Below are 23849 nucleotides of genomic sequence, written 5' to 3' on the forward strand. Positions count from 1 at the left end.
TAGCCATCTCAACTTCAACTGTGCACCCCTTAATAGGGGCAGAGGAAGGAGCCATGCCGGGAGTCTCGCAGGAGACCCGCTGTTCTTCATCTGTAATCCCGTCGGAGAAAACAAAGTAAAAGTTTTAGGTGTGCCTCCTTATGCGACACTAAGCAAAAACTGGAGAAGGCTGACGCCGTCAAGGGGTGTATACTGCAGAGGAGGAGCCACGGTTAATCTTTTTCAGATTATGCATAGTGTCACCTCCTAGTGGATAGCAGCATAACACCCATGGTCCTGTGTCCCCCAATGAGGCGACAGAGTAAAAGTGCATCTTATAGTCCGAAAAATACGGTAATTTATAATGGGTTCAGTTGGAGTTCCTGTAAGAAAAACACAGCACATCTCAACATTAAGGAAAAGGTCAATGTGAACAGACCCTTTCTACTTAGATTCATTTGTGGTATAGATATTTTCTTGATAATCATGGAAAAGTTGACTATGGTTGTAATCTGGTAACTTGGTACATTGCAATGTTTTTTTTCTGTATCAATTTTAATATGGGCTAAAATAAAGGTTAGATTAATTTTCACTGATTCCATTGAACTGGCACCTGTTTAATCCAGAATGTGGCAAAAATAAGACCGTGCTGGATTATCAGAAATCTACTTGATAGTCCAGAACTGCACGCAGCAGGTTATGTAGGAGGTGTCATTGCCAGCGACTCAGCACTGCATCTGAATCTATAGCCTTAGCGCGGACATGACTGTCCAATCTCCATCATCTCAGACCCTCATGCCCTTGTCTCAGTTTTACTATAGCATGTTGTATTTTATGCCAGGTTCTGTTTTGTAATATTCATAATTGTTTTGTTCTGATTTTTTTTTTCTATAATGGAGCCCCTCTGTTAACTATGTTTGGTGAAATCCATTATCTGTATAATATTTGTTGGTTCCTTTGTTTGCACATTCGGCTTATTTTTAGTATATGTGGTGTAAAATGAAATCTTCTGCTGCCTGGAAACCTTTGACATGCTGCTGAGTCTTTGCTTGCGATTGTGTACTTTGTGCAGCTTCGCTTGGTGTTTGGGAACCTTTTAGAGCAATTAAGTCTTCATAGTGCTAAATATTACGTAGCAAGTATAAGAAATGTATCAATAATATCTTTGATAAACTATCTGATATTTTTTATACAGTTTATGCAGAACCATAGCGACCCCGGCAATATAGACTTGACGGTCAATATACTGACAATGGGTTATTGGCCTACCTATACACCAATGGAGGTCCACTTACCAACAGAGGTAGGCAAGCTCGAATATTTTACCATTCTAAGTATTTTTTTTGTCTTGTGGTATATAGTGTTATCATATGTAAGGTTAAAGGGAATATCTGTCACCGGGTATTTGCTACCCCATCTGAAAGCAGCATGATGTAGGGGCAGAGACCCTGATTCCAGAGATTTATCACTTACTGGGCTTTTTGCGGCAGTTTTTATCTCCTTAGATCTAGCAGTTCTCTGACTGCTGAGCTCTGGATAACCCCACACACACCACTAATTTGCAGCTTTGTGTACTGTGCATAGGCAGAAAGCTGCCAATTGGTGTTGTGGGCGGAATTATACATAGCCCACTACATGGAGCAGGTAGTGTAGCACTACGTGGCAGCAGGTTTAATAGTCCTCTAGGAATAATCTCCCTCCTGATAAAATAGTGATTATATCAAAACTACAACAAGCAGCCCAGTAAGTGACACATCTCCGGAATTAGGGTCTTTGTCTGTTTATTGTGCTGCTCTCCGATTAGGTGGTAGAACGCTGGTGACTGATTCCCTTTAAAGAGGTGTTCCTTTTTTTATATGTTATTTGTATCTAAAACAGAGAACCATAGAATTTTCTAGTATGAGTTATGCACAGTACAGCCTATACATCTTTGTATGGAGTATACAATTACTGAACTGTTCCAAAGGCTTTATTCTTCTACAGGCCTGAGACAGACTAGACGGGGTGGTGTACACATGACCCACTTACACGCACCATGCCACCATTCATTAAGATAGCAGCAGGGCTGAGTCAATACAAATAGATGCTAGATCATCATGGTGCTGGTGCCTGATCTATATAGCACGCATCATGTTAACCTTGTGGTTCAATGAATGACAGGAATCACTTGACTTAATACCATTAGTATTATTAATTTAGTCCATGGATGCGCCTTACAGGACACATCCATGGGTTAAATTATTTAGGTTCACTGGTGTAAGAGAGGTGTGTGGGTAGTTTTGTCAACTTACAAACTATATAGTGCAAAGACGAATCATTTTTTATTTTTCTGACATAAAAGGCCTTAAAAAACAATTTTAACCCCCTCCGAACCTGTTGATTTTTTTTGTTTTTGCATATTCATTTTTTCCGCCCTATTTTCCATGAGCCATAGCGTTTTTTATTTTGACATAGCCATATATAGGCCTGGTGCTTTTTTGCAGGATGAGTGCCATCATTGAAGATTACTATTTCTTTTTACCACATAATGTACTGAAAAACGGGAAAAAAATCAAAAGTGATGTGAAAACGATAAAATAAAATCCAAAATTGATTTTTATTTTTTAGGGTTTCTTTTTACGCTTTTCATTGCATGGTAAAAGTGACCTGGAAACATAATCCTTCAGATCATTATGATTATGACTATATGAAACGCATAAAGTTTGTGGGGGGTTTTTTGTTTTTTTTATAAAGTGGTGAAAAAAAATTTGTTTAAAAAAAAATAAATAGTTTTGTGTTACTAAGAGACACAATGTTTTCATTTTTCCATTGCCGGAGCTGTATGAGGATTTGTCTTTTACTTAGCAAGCTGATGATCAATTTGGGCTATAGATGACATTTTGAATGCTTCTTATAGCATTTTTTTTTTTGAGGGGTTGCAGTGAAAATATGCAATTTTGGCGTTTGCCTTTAGAGGCAGATGTGGGCTGTGTAACTGAGCGGAGTCTGCTCCATACACTGGATTCAGTTGGGGTTAAAGAGAACCTGACACCTGATAACATTCTGCCTAATTCTGGGCAGCATGTATCAGGCACTGACTGTATGATCCACTCTGAAACGCTGCGGCTTTTCAGAGACAAACAAACTTTAAAAGCGGCTTCTCTTCTCCTGCTGCCTTGAATTGAAAGGGATCTTTCTATACTCTCACGTAGGCAGTGGACAGGAATAACCCACCTGTCCCAATAATCTACAGCGCGGCTTTTTCTCTAAAACGCTGCAGCTGTTCATACGTACTGTAAGAGAATGGTCAGCCAGAATATGATGAACTGACATGTTGTGCCTAGCTGCTATTTTGGGCAAACATAACGGTCTTTCTATCAGATCCAGGCTGCCCACTGACAGGGCAGCATGTTTCAGCTGTCACTTTAAGTCACAGATTCTGCACATTAATGCAGACAAAATCCAGAGATTTTTTTTTCCATTCTTGCAAGTCAGTGGGGTATTTATAAAACCTTCACATTCTAGATGTGATTACTACCCACACAGCCTTTCTCTTTTGTGGACGTGGCCTTGGTTGCTTTGGTTTATAGTCCTATAAATATATCTCATTGTTGCTGTAAACATTACCGTTTCAATTCCTAATTCTTCTGTTTCTTTTTTCCTTTGAGATGGTGAAACTTCAGGAAATTTTTAAGACTTTTTACCTTGGTAAGCACAGTGGCAGAAGGCTACAGTGGCAGTCAACACTGGGGCACGCCGTTTTAAAAGCAGAGTTTAAACAAGTAAGTGCCCGGTGTCTGCTTCATGTCATGTGCTTTATTATCAGGATCTACCGGTTACTTGTCTAACTTCTTTATTATCTGATCATTTAGACTACATTGTAATATTATTAGTTTTGGCTATGCCTTTCTACATGTTATGGGACAGGTGCTTTAAGCATATTCAAAATTATATCCATTGATTCAAAAGGAAACTAAATCAGATTCTATTACTAGCAATCTTTTTTTGTCAGGGCATCTATAAAATGCCCAACAACAAGAGATCAGGGTCATATTCTATTGAAGGCACACGGGAGAACAAGAACTAGGGTCAGAGCCAGCCGCAATGAATAGTTTCAGAGACGCTCTTGCCCCTATTTTCGTATGACAAAGATGCCTATGTTGTTGTTGACCATTGCTGATTTTCATCTGTAAACCATTTTTGAAATAGGATGTCATTAAAAATGTTGGACCAATTGGCTTCTGCAGCCATTACGTACCATAGTACATAGCTGACTGCGGAATGAGCCAACAGTGAAATCCATTAGTGAGCTTTCAAACTCTCTCTCTTTTTCTGAAAGATATTCTAAGCTGATTCATGACCAAATTCATATTTGATTTTGTCCTCGATCAATGTAAAATATTACTTAGGAACGCAGAGAAAGGCTACAGCCGGCAACTTTATTGTATTTTATGCATAATAATAATAAATAATGATACCAAGTAACATTGAAAATCTTTGTTCTACTGATCTCTCTTTATAAAAACGTTATTGTGTAATTTTCTTAATAAAAATTATCTGTTTACAGAAAAAAAGGCTACAGCCGTCAGGCAAGCTCAGTGAGAAACTTTACTGAACACGCCATTCTGCAGGCACTCTAATAGATGGAGACTGCTGAATACAAACCCCATTACAACAATAATCATTTTATTTATATAGCGCCAACATATTCCGCAGGGCTTTACAATTCAGAGGTACTAGTACAAACAATAGCGCACATTAGAGTCACACATTCAAATTAGAGGAGGTACATCTCTACTCACAAAAGCTTACAGTCTATAGGGGTACAGACAAAAATATCTGCATTGATGTATAATACACTGTCCTGATTGGTGTCCATTTACACTAGTATGACATCTACAGCTGCTTTTAGCTGCCTTCTAGGAGGCCAAAGTCTTGCGTATCTAAACACTGACCCTTCCTCCTGATAAGATGTTTCCGTGCTCGCTTAGAGCGCACTCAGCATTTGCTATACTCCTGGCATTTTTGCTGCACTGTTTTTTTTGTTGTCTCTTGTTGAGGGGAAGTTTTATTTTTGTTTTTTAATAAAGATGCTCAGTTTATAGTAAGGTCTGCATTCACCGCAAAAGCCATGTAATATGATACTGATCTTGCTTTAACAACTGCGTAGTCACCGGGTTGGTCAAACAAGTTTCTCAAGCTTAGTTGTCTCCAAATACATTTGTGTTAGAAGGGGTGGTGCAACTAACAAATAAGCTTCCTGAAATGTGCTGCCAACATTATACATCTAATGATTGTCGCTGAGAGTGTGAGTGGTCAAAGTCCTTACTTAAAGGGAACCTGTCAACAGGTTTTTGATGCCTAATCTGAGAGTAGTGTAGTGTAAAGACAGAGACATTGATTCCAGTGATGTGTTACTTACTGGACTGCTTGCTGTAGTTTTAATAAAATCACTGTTTTATCAGCAGGAGATTATCACTGGAGGACTAGTAAACCTGCTGCCATGTACTCCTCCATATTCATGAGTTCTGTATAACCCCACCCCCTCCCTGGAAACTTTCTGCCTATGCACAGTGTGCACAGAAAGCTGTCAATCACTGGTGTGGGTTGGGTTATACAGGGCTCAGCATGCTAGATCTGCAGCAGACAAAACAGTGATTTTATCAAAATGACAACATACAGCCCAGTATATGACACATCGCTAGAATCCAGGTCTTTGCCTCTACATCATGCTGCTCTCAGAAGGTTGTAGCAAAAAACAGGTGACATATTCCCTTTAATTACTATTCCAGCCATACGGGTGGGATAACTGTTGGCCAAGCACAAGTGTCCAAACCTGTAAAGTAAAAAAAAAATAGTAATTTACTGTATAAATTGTATACTTGTATCCCTTCCACTTGTCATCATTGGTCACATGGTGCCACACATACAGTGACGGAGGTCACTCTTACCATTGCGCTGTTTAGATTTTTCTACACTTAGATCACATGAAGGTCCCAAGAGGGGACTGAAACATTACTATTTTTTTGAATTGGATAAAAATAATCTAAATCACTTACTTCATGGAGTGTCGAGTATTTTATCTATGCTCTGCTTGCCCATATAGACGGCTTATGAGTAGTGTTGAGCATTCCGATACTGAAATATCGGGTATCGACCGATATTCGCGGTATCTGAGTTCCGATACTTTTAGAATATCGAATACCGGAATCGGAAGTTCCCATAATGCCTGCGCTCTGCAGTGTCTCTGAAGGATGACAAGCTGGATGGCTAAGAATAATGTAGAATGTATTACATGAAAAGCCGGCAATTCAGCAGCGGCATACACCGGTACCTGACAATTTAGAACAGAAAGAATAGAGCATCACACATAGATTAGATAGATAGAAACATGTCAATCACATATATAAGAAGTACAGTGACAGTGTTGCTTACTGTACTTGTCATTTAGTGTTAAAGGATTTATTAAAAAAATAATAGTGTTTTCATGCACCGTCTCTTTAAAAAAGCCGGCCGGCAATTCAGCATCTGTACCCGACAATTTATAACAGAAAGAATAGAGCATCACACATGGATTAGATACATAGAAACATGTCAGTCACATATATATGAAGTACAGTGATAGTGTTGATTACTGTACTGTTCATTTAGTGTTAAAATAAAGGATTTATTAAAAAAAAAAATTGGCGTGGGGTTCCCCGTAATTTTAGTCTCTAGCGGAGGTTAAGCAGACGGCTGGGGCAAATGTTTGAAGCCTGGGAAGGGGGTAATACCTACGGAGCTTCCCAGGCTACTAATATCAGCCCCCAGCTGAATACCTAGCCTTTACTAGCTATTAAAATGGGGGACCCCCCCAAAAAATGACGTGGGGTCCCCCCTATTTTAATAGCTAGCAAAGGCTAGGCAGACAGCTGGGGGCTGATATTAATAGCCCAGGAAGGGAGCCATGAATATTGGCCCCCTCCCAGGCTAGAAACACCAGCCATCAGCCGCCCCAGAAATGGCGCATCCATAGGATGCGCCAATTCTGGCACTTAGCCTCGCTCTTCCCACTGCCCTGTAGCGGTGGCAGTGGGGTAATAGGGCTGGGGTTGATGTCAGCTTATAATGCCAGCTGACATCAAGCCCAGGTTAGTAATGGAGAGGCGTCTAGAAGACACCCCCATTACTAACCCCATAGTCAAAGTTAAAAAAAAACACAAACACCCAGAATAAAGTCATTTAATTGAAATAAACACACATTTTTTTAATGTTCTAAATTAAACCATACTTACAACCACGCCCATTCCAGCTGAAGCCAATGTCTTCTGCAATAAAAGTAAAATAATAAAGCAACCTCATCCTTACCTTTCCATGGTTCCCAGGACGGCTCCAGCTCTGCTACATTCACATGACAGGCTGAATCACAGCCGAAAGCTGCCATCCAGCTTGCCATGCCGCAGACACTGAGAAGTGCAGGCATGCTTGTGCTCCTCAGTGTCTGGCTGTGATGGCAGCCAGTTGTTTTCCTTCATGTAGAATTAACCTACAAGGAAAGAAAGGGTTTATTTTCATTCCGATATTTGTGTCCCATTGACTTGCATTGGTTTCCGGTATCGGAATCGGCGATATCCGATATTTTTTGGGTATCGGTCCGATCCAATTCGATCCGATATTTCCCGATATCAGAAGGTGTCGCTCAACACTACTTATGAGGGTTGATCCTAATAACAGATTCCCTTTAATTTTTCCTTTCTCTTCTTTTGACTAGCTGTTGGTCAGCCTAAAGATAAAAAATGAAGCAAAAAGTTTAAATACGGATTTAAGCTTTAGCAAATAAAGCATTAATAATGTAGAATGAAAAATGATATAGGTGCATCAATTCCTCATGGTTTTCAGTATGTAGGTAATTTTATAGGATCCTTTATTGTTTACTTCATGTAGGTAAGAATCTATTCTGCCAATGTAATGATTACAGGTGCATGGCGTCTTCCAGCACAATTATCACAGCTTTTCCTTGTAATAAGTCGAGCATCAGTGTGATCTATGGCCTAAGACTTATTTCCTATAAATACTGCTTTAATGCCAGCATAAAGAAAGTAGCAAAGAATGGAGATTATAGACACATGGCGGCATGTCACTATTGTGGTGGCCTAATGAAAACACAAACTGGAGAACAGGATTGATAGAAGTATACTGATTTTAGTGTTTTTCTAGTTTTTAAAGTCCTATGGTTTTGTTTCATTTTTTTTATAGAATTTCTGATCTTTTTAAAGGATAAGGATTAGTGATGAGCAAGCCTGCTCAAACATGGCAGGCAACCCCGGCATGTTTTTTGGCTGTCTAACAGCCGTGAAACATGCGGGGCGGGGACTCGAGCATGATACTCAATACGTACCTGAGCACCCCAATGCACGCTCGCTCATCACTAATAAGTATACCTACAATATGCTAAAATCACAAGAGTATTTCATTTTCTGCTAAAAACTTCTGAATTGTCTGTTACTTTTTCCCTGTTGCTAGACAAACACTATAGACTTTGTTTTTTTCTTTCTTTGGGGGGTCTTTAGGAGAAGAAAGAACTTCAGGTATCTTTATTTCAAACACTGGTGCTGCTCATGTTCAATGAGGGAGGTGAATTCAGCTTTGAAGAAATTAAACTAGCTACAGGAATAGGTGAGATCTTTGTCTATTGTCGTAAAGGGAATGTGTCCTCAGAAAATGTTGTTTTTGACCAGGGTTTTATGATCCTCATTTTTTTTCATAGCACAATCTATATTAAAAATGACTTTAAGATTAATATTTGACTCACACTTCCTATTCTGTGCAGGAAGCCACATGGACAAAGGCAGAATAGTCTGTCTTAGTCTTGAGTTATACAGAAGTGCTATTCTAGGCACAGGCAAAGAAGGGGAGCAGGAGGAACTGTTAAAGCGCACCTGTCAGCAGGATTGTGCTCAGTAAACTACATACTGTCAGGTGGGCGCCATTACACTGATTAAAATGATACCATAGTTGATGAAATCCGTCCTGTGGTTCTTGTGTAATCTTTACTTTCAGTTTGGAGATAATGATATGCCCGTGCTTCGGGGAGGCCTGTCGGGGGCACTCTGTCTGGTGCTCTGCTTACATATTCATCTGTATACTCTTATGGCAGGTCACTGTGCCTTCACTGACCTGTCTCCTATTTTACCTAGCACTGCACTACTGGATGCATTATGTAAAATAGGAGGCAGGTCACTGAAGGCACAGTGAGCTGCCATAAAAGCATACAGATGAAGATGTAAGCAGAGCACCAGATAGAGCGCCCCCCCCCAGGCCGCCCCGAAGCACGAGCATATCATTATCTCCAAACTGAAAGTAAAGATTCCACAAGAACCACAGGGCGCATTTCATCAACCAAGGTATCTTATTACTCGGTGTAATGTCACCCACCTGACAGTTTATGTGGTTTACGGAGCATAGTCCTGCTGACAGGTGCGCTTTAAATCGCCTAATGTCAATGGTGAAATATGTGTTCTCAAATATGCATAGAGGTGTCCGCTGTCATTGTATAATCCTTTCTGTGATGATTATGAGTTCTGAAAAGGCTCCTGTAAAAATAGCGAGTCTGAGTCTTGTATTAGACTTGATAGCTGATGTAAAATTGTTGGATTATTGTTTTTTTTTGTTTGTTTTTTCTTTTTCATATGGATAATGTTAGAAATGTAAAAAAATATATATACACTTAACATACAAAAAATTCTGCCTGATATACATCTGCATATTGCCAGTTTAAGAATGTATCCTGGCCCACAAAATAAATGACATCTAAAACTCTTCAAATTTGCAATTTTTATCTTATTGTGCCACAAAGGGAAGCAGTTGTGAAAAGTGAGCATGGTCAACCACAGACCGTAACTTTTAGACTCATTTATCAAACGCAGACATTTGCAGAGTGGCTTAAATCTATGGCAGGTCATGAAAAGGGTAAAAAGAAATTGTCACATTGTCTCTTTTTACCAAATTATACACAATTTTCAGTAAGTACTCTTTCCCATTTCATTTGGTGCGGAGTATCCAATTATTAATAAATGTAGACTATCACTGAGCAGATATGAAATGTATGTCTTTTTTATAGGAATTACAGCAGCTCTGTGGATTCTTACAATAAGCTATACCCCTAGTTGTGCAGCTAATAGAAAACCATGTTATTTACTTTTAAATGGGTGGTCTGAAACCAACATGGATTTAATCCTACATATCTATCTATTTAATGTAATAATCCAATCGCTTTTCTAATAGACTTTCATTAACAATTCCCTACTGTTCCCTTTCTACCCTCTCAAACTGCTTTATTTATTTTTCATACTTCCAGATTGGTGACATTTTGTTTGAGAATCCCCAGTACATGCTGGGAAACTCCAACGAGACATCGTCAGGGGGCAGAGGCTGAGATCACTGACGCAGACTTTGTCTCACCTATGAAACGAAGCATCATCAGTGACATCCGTGTCAGGGACTGAACTAGTCCCAGCTCTCCTGAGAATGCGTTGGTTGTCAATTCCAACTTATGTACCATGCGAGCTCTCATGTTACTGTGTGATATCCTTTTCAATGCACAGTGACAGTGCGCTCCCTCGCCAATTCTGATGAGAAGTGATGAGCTAGCAAGAGAGCACACTGTCTGTGTGCATTGTAAAGAGAACCTAGCAAGCAGAAAAAGCTGACACCACTCCCACCCCCGTAACAGACCTCACATTTGGGGGTGGGGCTGGTCTTTGTTCTCCCTGCTCAGCAGGTTCTCTCTTGCCGGATCGTCACTTCTCATCTGAGCCAGCAAAGAAGTGCACTGTCAATGTGCATTGAAAAGGATATTGCATAGTGGCAAGAGAGCTCGCACAGTACATACATTGGGATTGACAACCAGCTCATGCTCAGGAGAGCTGGGACTAGCTCAGCTCCTGAAACGGTCATCACAGATGTCTCTTCGTTTCAGGGTGTGGACAAAGGCTGCGGCACTGACCACAGCCTCTGCCCCCTGATGATGTCTTGTTTGAGTATCCCAGGATGCTGGGAGAGAGGGAACGGTAGGAGCTTTTTAATTAAGCTATTAGATTATTACATTAAAGAGAAATATATTTAGGATTAAATAAATGTTAGTTTTAGACCACCCCTTTAATGAAGAGGGAGAAGTGATCAAAAGAATACAACCCCTACTGATATAATGCAGACCTATTTGTGATGTAAGCAGTACTGTAATTATTACTACAGTTCTAAAACCTCACAAGGTTGCTAGTATTTTATTCTGTTGTGGTGATTTTGTTTCCTTGACAGAGGATAGTGAACTGAGACGGACTCTGCAGTCGCTTGCTTGTGGAAAAGCAAGGGTGCTAAACAAAATGCCAAAGAGTAAGGATGTTGAAGATGGAGACAAGTTTAACTTTAATGGGGACTTTAAGCACAAATTATATCGAATTAAGATCAACCAAATTCAGATGAAGGAAACAGTGAGATGCTTTGCTTGTTTGTTTGTTTTTTTTCTCTATTTTTAAGGGTTGATTTACGTGTCACTTTCTCATGTACGTGTACCGTCAGCATATTATTGCTGTTCTTTTTTAACTGACTTTGTATGCAAGAAAAATAGATGACTTGTTGGTGGTAATAATGGATTCAGTAAATGAAAAATGGTCTTATTTGCGAGAAAAAAACCTGATGTGAATTCAGGTTAACACATGTAATACTGCAGATCATTAATGTCTGTCATCTTTACAGGTAGAAGAACAAGTTACCACAACAGAAAGAGTTTTCCAAGACAGACAATATCAGATTGATGCAGCAATTGTACGCATTATGAAAATGAGAAAAACCCTCGCACACAACCTCCTGGTCTTAGAACTATATAATCAGCTGAAATTCCCCGTGAAGGTAGATAAAGCTTTGTGTGTTCTTTCCATGTTTGATTAAATTAAAACATCTTGTAAAATACAGTCAAAATCTTAAACACATTTTTTTAATATACCGTAACTTGTACATGTATGTCACACATTGGATGCATATGGCAGGCTCAGGAGCGGAGGTTGCTACATACAGGATGAAGTTTGGCTGACATTTTTTAACTGCCCAATTTTTGGCTCTCCTGACACGGTCTGTGGTTATAGAGTTGGGAGGCCCCCGTACACATTAGATCTCAGATTTACAATATTAAAGGGGTTGAACAATATTTGACAACCCCTGCTTACTTGACTCACTTTTGCTCTTCAGTAAGCCATCTGAGTGTACAAATTTCCCCTGTTATGGAAAATCTGAGACTGGCACCTTGTTATGGGAGCCACTTAAGAAGACATAGAAAATGTGTACCTTTTTAAAAAAAAAATGAAAAAGAAAAAAAATATGAATATATATTATACACACACACTTATATATATGTGTTTGTATAGATATATATTGGCAAAATTGTTTGTAACTTTCTGTTAAAATAAGAAAATCCCACAATGATCACTGAAATAATTTGAAACTGATGAGTAATTTTTAATTAAAATTTACTGAATATCAAATAATGAGAATAAGACACTGCTTTTGAATTATGGTTCAACAGAAAATTAAAAATAAAAGACTAATGAAAATGGCCTGGATAAAAATGATACCCTTGAAAAAGATTGAAAATAATTCGACCATAGCGACATGTTAAATCAAGGTGTCTCCTGTAATTAGCATCACAGGTGTCTAAAAACTTGTAATCAGACAGTCTGCCTATTTGAAGGTTGAAAAGTAGTCATTGTGCTGTTTGGTATCATGCTGTGTACTACACTGAACATCGCATGATATTCTGTACCTTAACTTTGTCTATAATTTTATGTCTAATCTCCTGAGACCTTCATTAGCTTTCTTTGGTCCATGTACTACACTGAACATGGACCAAAGAAAGCTAATGAAGGAGTTGTCTCAGAAGATTAGAAATACAATTATAGACAAACTTGTTAAAGGTACAGGCTATAAACCATCGTCCAATAACTTGATGTTCCTGTTACTACAAGTGCACAAATTATTCTGAAGTTTAAGATCTATTGGATTGTAGCCAATCTCTCTGGATGTGGCCGCAAGAGGAAAATCAATGACACATTTAACAGACGGATAATAAGAATGGTTAATAATGAGCCCAGAACAACTTTCAAAGAGATTAGAGGTGAACTCCAAGGTCAAAGTACCTCAATGTTAGATCGAACCATTTGTCACTGTCTTGGCAAAAGTGGATCATCGCCAAGATCCTATCCCAATATGTAATAGGTATAATAATAATATTAGAAAATACCTCCAATCAGAAATGTAGTATAGTTCTTCAGATTTGTTATGTCGCTTACCTCATGTAGGACATTGCAGTATCTTCGGTATCCATGGTTATGACCACTCATATAGTGACAGTTAGTTAGCTCTTAGTGGCTGTATCCATAGATACCGAAGCTACTGAAATTCATTGGACAGATTAGACGAAACTTCTTGGCAAGTCACATCAGCTCAAATTAAGAATACAAAGAAAAAAAACATTAGACCTACTGTGAAACATGGAGGTTATGTTTCAGGGCTGTTTTGCTGCATCTTGCACTGGATGTCTTGAATCTGTGCATGGTACACTAAAATATTCAGACTGTCAAGGTATCCTGTAGCAAAGTGTGCTGCCCAGTGTCAATAAGCTTGGTCTGAGTGGCAGGTCATTGGTCCTCCAACAGGATAATGACCAAAAACGCAGTTAAAAATATCCAAGAATGGCGAAGACCAAAGCATTGGGCTATGTGCACACTGTGCGTTTTTGATGCGTTTTCGCAGCATTTTTTCTTCTCGGAAATGCACCAAAATGCTAGGTAATCCGTGTGCCAGCTAATGCAATGACATTCTGAAGTGCTGCGCACATGATCAGGAATTTTACTGTCAGAATTCTCATTGTGTTTAAATCTGCAGCATGTCGATTCTTTGTGCGTTTATGTAGCGTTTTTCACTCATAGACTTGAATTGAGTCAGTCAAATCCGCAGCAAAAATGCAGGTATAAATATATTTGCAGATTTGCTGCAGATGTTTGCTGCGTATTTGACTGACTCAATTCAAGTCAATGAGTTAAAAACGCGGCAAGGCCGCAAAAAGAATGGACCACGGGAGACTACTCCTCCCATCATCCGACGGCCGCTCCCACTGACAATAACGGGAGCAGGCTCGGCTGATGAGAGAAGTAGTCTCCTCAGCCGGTGTCTGTGCGCAGTGTTTAAAAAAAGTAAAAATCAATTTTAAAATAAAAACATTTTATTCTCACCTGTCTGCCATCCTCCCGATGTCCCACGGCGACCTGATCACCCTGCATCCAGCAATACACTGACGGGAGCGTGGAGTTCATCAGCTGAAGATCAACTGATCAGCTCCACGCAACACTGATGCAGTAAGTGAGGGCACCAGAGTGGATGAGCTGATCATCAGCTTTTGAACTCCGGTGAACTCAGCCCCAGCAGCGCAGCACTATACACTGTCAAGAGTGATTACACTCCTGTCAGTGTATACAGTGCTGTCTTCTACAGCGGTAACAACAGTGATTGCTTATGTGACTGCTGTAGAAGTGACCCGGATCACCGTGGGACACTGGGATTACGCCATGACGGCGGACAGGTGAGGGATATGGTTGTTTTTTATTTTTGGTTTGTTACAGGAGACGATGTCTTCGGGGATTGGGCGTTAGGTGAATATACAGTGTTTTTTTTTTTTAAATAAAAGATTAAGACCGTGTGGAATTTTATTTAAAATAAAAGACTTTATTCTGGCTGTGTCTTTTTTTGAAAAACGTCAAAAACATTACTACGGGGTTAGCAATTGGGGTGTCTTATAGACGCCCTCCATTACTAACCTGGGCTTCATGTCAGCTGCCAATACAAGGCTGACATGAACTCCAACCTTATTACCCCACTCACCACCATTACACGGCAGTAGGTAGAGCGGAGGCTAAGCGCCAGATTTGGCGCATCTTAAGGATGCTTCATTTCTGGGGCTGCTGAGAGCTGATATTATTAGCCATGATGGGGGCCAGGATCCATGCCCCCTTCCCTGGCTATTAATATCAGCCCGCAGCTGTCTGTTTAGCCTTTGCTGGTTAGATTTTAATAGGGGGACCCTACATCAATTTTTTTTTCTGGGGTCCCCCTGTAATCTAGTCAGTAAAGGCTAACCAAACAGCTGTGGCGTCTTGATAGTAAGTCCCGGCACTCACATGTAGATTAAATTTTCTTTTATGAACATCCGCATACAAAACGTTTCAGCCTTCCCAGGCTTTTGTCAACTGACTGACTGTCAATTTAATCTACATGTGAGTTCCGGGACTTACTATCAAGACTTTACAATTTCTCCACGCACACTACAACGCCTAGCGGAGTGCCGACTATTTACTACTTACTGGATCAAGCAAACCGCTATGGGCTGTTATTATTAGCCAGGGAACATTTTTGGCTAATGGCCCCTTCCCCGGCTACTAATATCAGCTCCCAGCGGTCGCCTTTCCCCTACTGGTTATGAAAATGATGCGGGAGCCCACACCTTTTTTTTTAATAGTAGGCTATGTGCCCACGATCCGGACATAGCAGTGCTTTGGACACAGCATGGTCTTGCTGCGTTCTATTGAACGCAGGTAAATCTGCATGTGTTCACTGAACCATGTGGATTTATCGCATTCAATACATCCTAGTGGTCAAATTTCTGTTGCAGAGACTAGCGACTCCGCAAGAGAATTTGACATGCTGTGGTCTGAAAGACGCGCCGCATGCACAGTGGACATGGGATTTCTAGAAATCCCATCAACTATGCTGTAACATCTGGCCGCTGTGCGTTTGACGCTGCATAAATACGCAGCTTCAAACCCGCAGCTGCTCCTGATCGTGGGCACGTACCCAAACTCACCCGCAGCATGTCAATTTGACCGATTGAAATGACAACAAAAGTGCGGCATTAGAATTTTCTGCATTCAAATCCTGAACGTGCACACATACCCTTGGACTATTCTGAAGTGTCCTTCTATGAGCACTGATCTAAATCCTATTGAACATCTGATCTGTAGAAGAATTTGAAACATGCAGTCTAGAGAAGATACCCTTCCCACCTGAGACAACTGGCATAGTTTGCTCACGATGAATGGACCAAAATATCTGTGCTTAAGAGTACCATCATTTTTGTCTAGGCTATTTCCCTTCTTTTTTTTTTTCTTTTTTTTTTTTTTTTACTTTTTCTGTTGATCTACAATTCAAAAGCAATGTCTGATTTTCAAGTAATATTGAGTACATTTACATTGAAAATCACTTTTGGCTGTTTCAAGTTTTACAGGTGCTTCTCACAGAATTAGAATATCATCAAAAAGTTCATTTATTTCAGTTCTTCAATACAAAAAGTTAAACTCATATTTTATATAGAGTCATTACAAACAGAGTGATTTATTTCAAGTGTTTATTTCTGTTAATGTTGATGATTATGGCTTACAGCCAATGAAAACACAAAAGTCAGTATCTCAGTAAATTAGAATACTTTATAACAGCTTGAAAAATGTTTTTAAAATCCAAAATGTTGGCCTACTGAAATGTATGTTCAGTAAATGCACTCAATACTTGGTCGGGGCTCCTTTTGCATCAATTACTGCATCAGTGTGGCGTGGCATAGAGGTGATCAACACTGCTGAGGTGTTATGGAAGCCCAGGTTGTTCTGATAGCAGCCTTCAGCTTGTCTGCATTGTTCGCTCTGGTGTCTCTCATCTTTCTCTTGACAATACCCTATAGATTCTCTATGAGGTTAAGGTCAGGCGAGTTTACTGGCCAATCAAGCACAGTGGTACTGTTGTTTATAAACCAGGTATTGGTACTTTTGGCAGTGTGGACAGGTGCCAAGACCTGCTGGAGAATGAAATTTCCATCTCCAAAAAGCTTGTCAACAGAGGGAAGCATGAAGTGCTCTAAAATTTCCTGGTAGACGGCTGTGCTGACTTTGGTATTGATAAAACACAGTGGACCTAAACCAGCAGATGACATGGCTCCCCAAATCATCACTGATTGTGGAAACTTCACACTAGACCTCAAGCAGCTTGGATTGTGTGCCTCTTAACTCTTCCTCCAGACTCTGGGACCTTGATTTCCAAATGAAATTCAAAATTAATAGTGTTGAGCGAGTATGTTATGTTCCGAGTATGCTCGGGCGAGCTCTGAGTATTTACAGCTGCTCGGTGTTATGTTTGAATCACTCCCGTGTACATGATTTGCAACTGTTTGACAGCTTTATTACATGTGAGGAATGTGTAAGAAATAGACATTCCTCACATGTAATAAAGCTGTCAAACAGTCGCAAATCATGCACACGGGAGCGATTCAAACATATCACCAAGCAGCTGTAAATACTCGGAGCTCGCCCGAGCATTGTCGCCGAAAGGGTTAACAGAACATACTCACTCATCACTAAAAATTAACTTTCATCTGAAAACAACACCTTGGACCACTGAGTAACAGTCCAGGTCTTTTTCTCCTTGTCCCAGGTAAGACGCTTCTGGAGTTGTCTATTGGTCATGAGTGGCTTGACACAAGGAATGCGACACTTGTAGCCCATGTCCTGGATACATCTGTGTGTGGTGGCTCTTGAAGCAATGACTCCAGCAGCAGTCCACTCCTTGTGAATCTCCCCCAAATTTTTGAATGGCCTTTTCTTAACAATCCTTTCAGGGCTGCGGTTATCCCGGTTGCTTGTGCACCTTTTTTTACCACACTTTTTTTCCTTCCACTCAACTTTCCATTAATATGCTTGGATACAGCACTCTGTGAACAGCCAGCTTCTTTAGCAATGACCTTTTGTGGCTTACCTTCCTTGTGGAGTGTGTCAATGACTGCCTTCTGGACATCTGTCAAGTCAGCAGTCTTCCCCATGATTGTGGAGCCTACTGAAACAGACTGTGACCTTTTTAACCCCTTCACAACCCAAGTTGGTTTGCACGTTAATGACCAAGCCAATTTTTACAATTCTGACCACTGTCACTTTATGAGGTAATTACTCTGGAACGCTTCAACGGATCCCCCTGATTCTGATAGTTTTTTCATGACATATTGCACTTCATGATTGTGGTAAAATTTCTTCGATATCACTTGCGTTTATTTGTGGAAAAAACGGAAATTTGGCCAAAATTTTCAAAATTTAGCATTTTTCAAAATTTTAATTTTTATACCCTTAAATCAGAGAGATATGTCGCACAAAATAGTTAATAAATAACATTTCCCACATGTCTACTTTACATCATCACAATTTTGGAACCAACATTTTTTTTATTAGGGAGCTATAAGGGTTAAAAGTTGACCAGTGATTTCTCATTTTTCCAACAAAATTTACAAAACCATTTTTTTTAGGGACCACATCACATGTGAAGTCACTTTGAGGGGTCTTTATGACAGAAAATACCCAAAAGTGACACCATTCTAAAAACTGCACCCCTCAAGGTGCTCAAAACCACATTCAAGAAGTTTATTAATCCTTCAGGTGCTTCACAGGAATTTTTGGAATGTGGAAGAAAAAAAAATTAACATTTAACTTTTTTCACAAAAATGTTACTTTAGACCCAATTTTTTTTTTTTTCGCAGGGGTAACAGGAAAAAAATGGACCCCAAAATTTGTTGTGCAATTTCCCCTGAGCATTTTTATACCCCACATGTGGGGAAAAAACACTGTTTGGGCGCACGGCAGGGAAGGAGCGCCATTTGACTTTTTGAATGTAAAATTTGCTTGAATAATTAGCGGATGCCATGTTGCGTTTGGGGAGCCCCTGATGTGCCTAAACAGTGGAAACCCCCCACAAGTGACACCGTCTTGGAAACGAGACCCCTCAGGGAACTTATCTAGATGTGTGGTGAGCACCTTGAACCCCCTGGTGCTTCACAGAAGTTTATAACATTGAGCCCTAAAAATAAAATTTTCACATTTTTCTCACAAAAATCTTTTTCAGCCCCCAATTTTTCATTTTCATAAGGGTAACAGGAGAAATTGCACCATGCAGTTTGTTTTGCATTTTCTACTGAGTAAACAGATACCCCATATGTGGGGGAAAACCATTGTTTGGGCGCACAACAGGGTTCGGAAGGGAAGGAGCACCATTTGACTTTTTGAATGTAAAATTTGATTGAATAATTAGCGGATGTGCCCCTGATGTGCCAAACAGTGGAAACCCCCCACAAGTGACACCATTTTGGAAACTAGACCCCCTCGGGGAACTTATCTAGATGTGTGGTGAGCACCCTGAACCCCCAAGTGCTGTGTACGACACAGAATTTGATAACACTAGGTCATCATATTGAATAAGTTGTCATTAGTCTTGAACGCAAGTGCTCGCTACTTGAGTTTGCATCGGGTGCTCGGGTATGCACCATGTATCGCCGGTGCTTGAGTGACATGCTCAAGTCCCCGCCCGCATGTTTCACGGTTATTAGACACCCAAAAAAAAAACATGCGGGGGATCGCTCGTGCATGGCGGGCAATCCCTGCAAGGGTTTTTTGGCCGCGAAGACTCGAGCACCTGCGATACTCAGTGCATACCCAAGCACCCGATGCAAACTCAAGTAGCAAGCACTTGTGCTCAACACTAGTCGCCATATCATCATCTTTTTTTACTTTTGAAAAAAATCCAAACCCTAGCCCAACCTTAACCCTAACCCCAACCCTACCACTACCCTAACCCTAGCACAACCCTAACCAGAGAGTTTATTTTTTACGCCGTTCCTCGTGCTTTATAAGTGATTAGACGACTTTATTCTTCGGGTCGGTGCGATTACAGCGATACCAGAATCATATTGGGTTTTTATGATTGACAGCTGTCACACACTAAAATACGCATTTTTTGGTAAAATCTAGTTTTTGCATCGCCATATTTTGAGAGCTATAATTTTTCAATATTTTGGCCGACAGAGTCATGTGATGGCTTGTTTTTTGCGGAATGAGTTGACGTTTTTATTGGTGCCATTTTCAGGCACGTGACATTTTTTGATCGCTTTCTATTCCGACTTATGGGAGGCAGAATAAACTAAAAACAACAATTCAGGAATTGTTTTGTTTTTTTATGCGGTTCCGCGTGTGGTAAAATTGATAAGGTAGCTTTATTCTTCGGGTCAGTACGTTTACAGCATTACCACATTTATATAGTTTTTCTATGTTTTGGCGCTTTTACACAATAAAAGCTATTTTATAGAAAAAAATATTTTTTTGCAACGCTTTATTCTGAGAGCTATAACTTTTTATTTTTCGGCTAATGGAGCTGTATGGTGGCTTGTTTTTTGCAGGACAAGATGACGTTTTCAGCGGTACCATTTTTATTTATATTCGTTTTTTTGATAGCGTGTTATTCCATTTTTTGTTTGGCGGTATGATGATAAAGCATTGTTTTTTGCTTCGTTTTCTATTTATTTTTTTTACCATGTTCACTAAAGGGGTTAACTAGTGGGACAGTTTTATAGGCCAGGTCGTTCCGGACGTGGCGATACCAAATATGTGTATTTTTACAATTTTTTTTTCATAATAATATTTATTGATGAGTACATTATAGTTTTATTTTTGGCGGATTAATTTTTTTTTTTTTTTTTTTTCACTTTCTTACACATTTTTTACTTTTTTTATTCTGATCGCCTGTGTAGCACAGGGATGGAGCACCATCCCTGTGCTATACAGGCTGTCAGGGCTACAGATGCAGAAGATACTTTGGTCATGCACTGCACATGACCAAAATATCTTCCTGCTGTCTGGTGACCCGGATGTTGTCATGACGACATCGGGTTGTCATGGCAACATCCGGGAAGCCGCAGCAGACAGCGCTGGAGGCCAGCAGGAGAGGTGAGTATCCCGATCACCTCCCCTTGCCACCGCAATGCTGCAATCAACTTCGATCGCAGGATTGTGGGGGTTAATGTACCGGGAGCGGTGTGGGACCGCTCCCTGCACATAGCACCTGGTGTCAGCTGTGACAATCAGCTGACACCCGTCGGCAATCGCACCCGCACAGCCTGTGTGCAGGCGCGATCGCAAAGACGTACTAATACGTATCAGGCTCTTAAAGCCCAGGGCACAGATACGTATTAGTACGTCTTGGGCTTTAAAGGGGTTAAACACTTAGCAGGTGTTTTTGTTAATTATTCTAATTTACTGAGATAATGACTTTTGTGTTTTCATTGGCTGTAAGCCATAATCATCAACATTAACAGAAATAAACACTTGAAATAGATCACTCTGTTTGTAATGACTCTATATAATGAGTTTCACTTTTTGTATTGAAGAACTGAAATAAATTAACTTTTTGATGATATTCTAAGTCAGTGTATATATACACACACATATCACATGTACTGTAAGTATACTTTTTTACATTGCTCAGTAATTTCTTTTTTTTTTCAGCCTGGAGACCTAAAGAAAAGGATTGAATCATTAATTGATAGAGACTACATGGAAAGGGACAAAGAAAACTCAAAGCAGTACCATTACTTGGCATGAGGAACTGGCTGCTCTAATGTGATGAAGAAGCAGATAAACATTAAGTGCTCAACTAAGGTTTATTGGCAAAAGTAACGCAGCAATTGTTTGATATCCCAGCATCAATAAACCTTAGAACTATTCAATTAGCATTTTAGGTAACTCTTTTTGTGTGACTGTTTAAAGAATGTTTTACTAGTTTATTTTTGCATAAATGCATAACAACGTATAGACTTCTGTTTCCCCAGTCTGCAGTGACATATACTTTTTGTTTTCCCTCATTTTCTTCCATATTGTTTTGGCTTGTCACACACATCACCACTGCTACAACAAATAGGCCCTTAATGCTGCAATCCTTATTATTGGCTGAGAGAAGAATTACAGCTATTATATACTGTTCTTATAACAATAGACCTACAGCTAAGTCACTGTAATACAGTCTAAACTTCAAAGAATGTCTAAAGTTGGGAGACGGTCAGCATTGGTGAAGCTGTATCGTGGCGCAGTGCTACTGGTATATTCCACGTCCATTGTAAGGTGAACCATTTCTGTTTTCGGACAGTCTGTGACATATGACATAACAGCTTTTCAGTGTCTGTACTCATCAATGAATAAATCAGTAATTCTGCCCAAATTTCACTTTTAATGTAAAATGTAACGACTCTTCTTTGGTAGAATCGGAACAGCCATACCTGGGACAGCGACTGATTGGCCCTTGTCTCATTCTGAGGTCATAACACTGCAAATAACCATTGGTGAAGATTACTAGAGTCTACTTTACCTGGGTGATTAATCAAGGTCACTCATATTACTGCACTAGAGCATTCTGGGTGCTCATCTTACAGGTCTCTTATCATTGCACATAAAATGTAGTAAACGTCATTGCTGCCTTGAGATGTAATTGACCTTAATTAATCATTCCTGATGGAGCACTTAGTAGGGTTTTTGAAAGAAAGAAAAGCCTCACCACAAATAAGTCATTGCTGCCGTGATCAGGAGAGCTTTCAATATGCAATTTCAAGCGTAAATGACATTTGAATGAGGACACTGTAAACAATGTATAAAGATATGGGTATTTGCATTTGCTAATAAAATTATTTAAGGCACAACTGTCTGTATTGAATGTAAATTATATCATTGTTTCATGGGTGAAAAGATACAATAGGATTTTCATTTATATCACATTGGGGTAAGAGTTTTCCATAGCAAGTGCCCCTTACATACAACACCTAGGCTGATGGACTCCCAAGATATTTTGTGGAGCAAATAGCAAAAAAAAAATTGGAGAATAAATGAATAAATAAATCTATGAAATGAATGGGGGGGGGGCAGCAAAAATAAAATGAAAATTAAAAATAGTAAAAAAGTGTTTGTATGGTCCAGCCAGCAATATAATAAACAACGGTATTGCAATTATGAACTAAGAACAGGGAATAGTGAGGTGAGGTGATGTGCCAGTCTAAAACATGTTTTTAAAGCAAGTTTATAACACTGGATACTAGTGATTACTTCATACAACTGATGCTTCATGAGAGACGTCTTGGAAATGGGAGGGTGAGGTTTGGATTTTAGATGGTTTGTCTTAGATCAGTAGCAGAATGGAGAGCACAGGTACGGTGATAGACAGAGATGAGAGAGGAGCTCTTTGGTGGTGCAGAACTGTGGAGAGTTTTGTGGTGAGAATGATAAGTTTTCATTATACTCTAGTGGTTGGGCAACCTGTGCAATGACTGGCACAGAGGGGATGCATCAGCTTAGCAGATTCAGAAATATGACAATAGTTATACTGGTGTTTGAAAGATTATGAAGCTTTCAGAATTTTACATATTTCTGCATAAATTTGACCTAAAACTACATAAGCTATTCACACTATGTAAAATTAGATAAAAAAAAAAAAAAAATCAAACAAATGACAATTATTAGTCTGCAAGTGATATGTGAACCTTTGCTCTCAGTATCTTGTGTGACCTCCTAGTGCAACAATAACCACATCTAAAAAAAATTCTGTAATTGTTGATTAGTCATCCTCATCTGCTGGTAGGAATGTTAACCTATTCCACCCCCCAAAATAGACTTCAACTCTGTTATGTTGGTGAGTTTTCTTACATGCTGCTTGCTTTAGGTCAGGGCAGGGACTAGGTATTTTGGTGCCCTAGGCAGCTCTGATGACCACTTCCACTAGAATAGTTACCTTTTCCACCAAAAAATACCAGCAAAAGTAAAAAAAAACAAAATAAAAAATGGTGTACTTTAGGGGTGTGACTTAACAGGGAGTGCAATTTCAAACTTAGATATAGAATCACTCATTGATTGCGGACCATTTACACAATACAAGGGACAAATATAGGATGGCAGGAATTCAATTTCGTTATTTTAAATGACAAACCAAGGATAGTCATAAAAACTAATATAGCTTAACTATAATGGAGGCTG

General features: G+C 39.6%; 1 protein-coding gene across 1 annotated transcript in view; it reads left to right on the forward strand.

Moving 5' to 3' along the window:
* Nucleotides 1-22043, forward strand: part of CUL4A (cullin 4A) — a 92926-nt gene extending 70883 nt beyond the window's left edge. Inside the window, exons 16-21 of the mRNA XM_073664406.1 lie at nt 1175-1282; nt 3627-3740; nt 8508-8613; nt 11254-11426; nt 11692-11844; nt 21342-22043. Of these exons, the coding sequence (XP_073520507.1) occupies nt 1175-1282; nt 3627-3740; nt 8508-8613; nt 11254-11426; nt 11692-11844; nt 21342-21437 (750 nt within the window). The 3' untranslated portion in view covers nt 21438-22043. The remainder of the gene's footprint in view (nt 1-1174; nt 1283-3626; nt 3741-8507; nt 8614-11253; nt 11427-11691; nt 11845-21341) is intronic.
* The last annotated feature ends 1806 nt before the right edge of the window (nt 22044-23849 follow it).

The sequence above is a fragment of the Phyllobates terribilis genome, unplaced genomic scaffold, assembly GCF_046119375.1.
Source record: "Phyllobates terribilis strain yellow unplaced genomic scaffold, ASM4611937v1 Scaffold_2__4_contigs__length_985480577, whole genome shotgun sequence".
Classification (NCBI taxonomy): Eukaryota; Metazoa; Chordata; class Amphibia; order Anura; family Dendrobatidae; genus Phyllobates; species Phyllobates terribilis.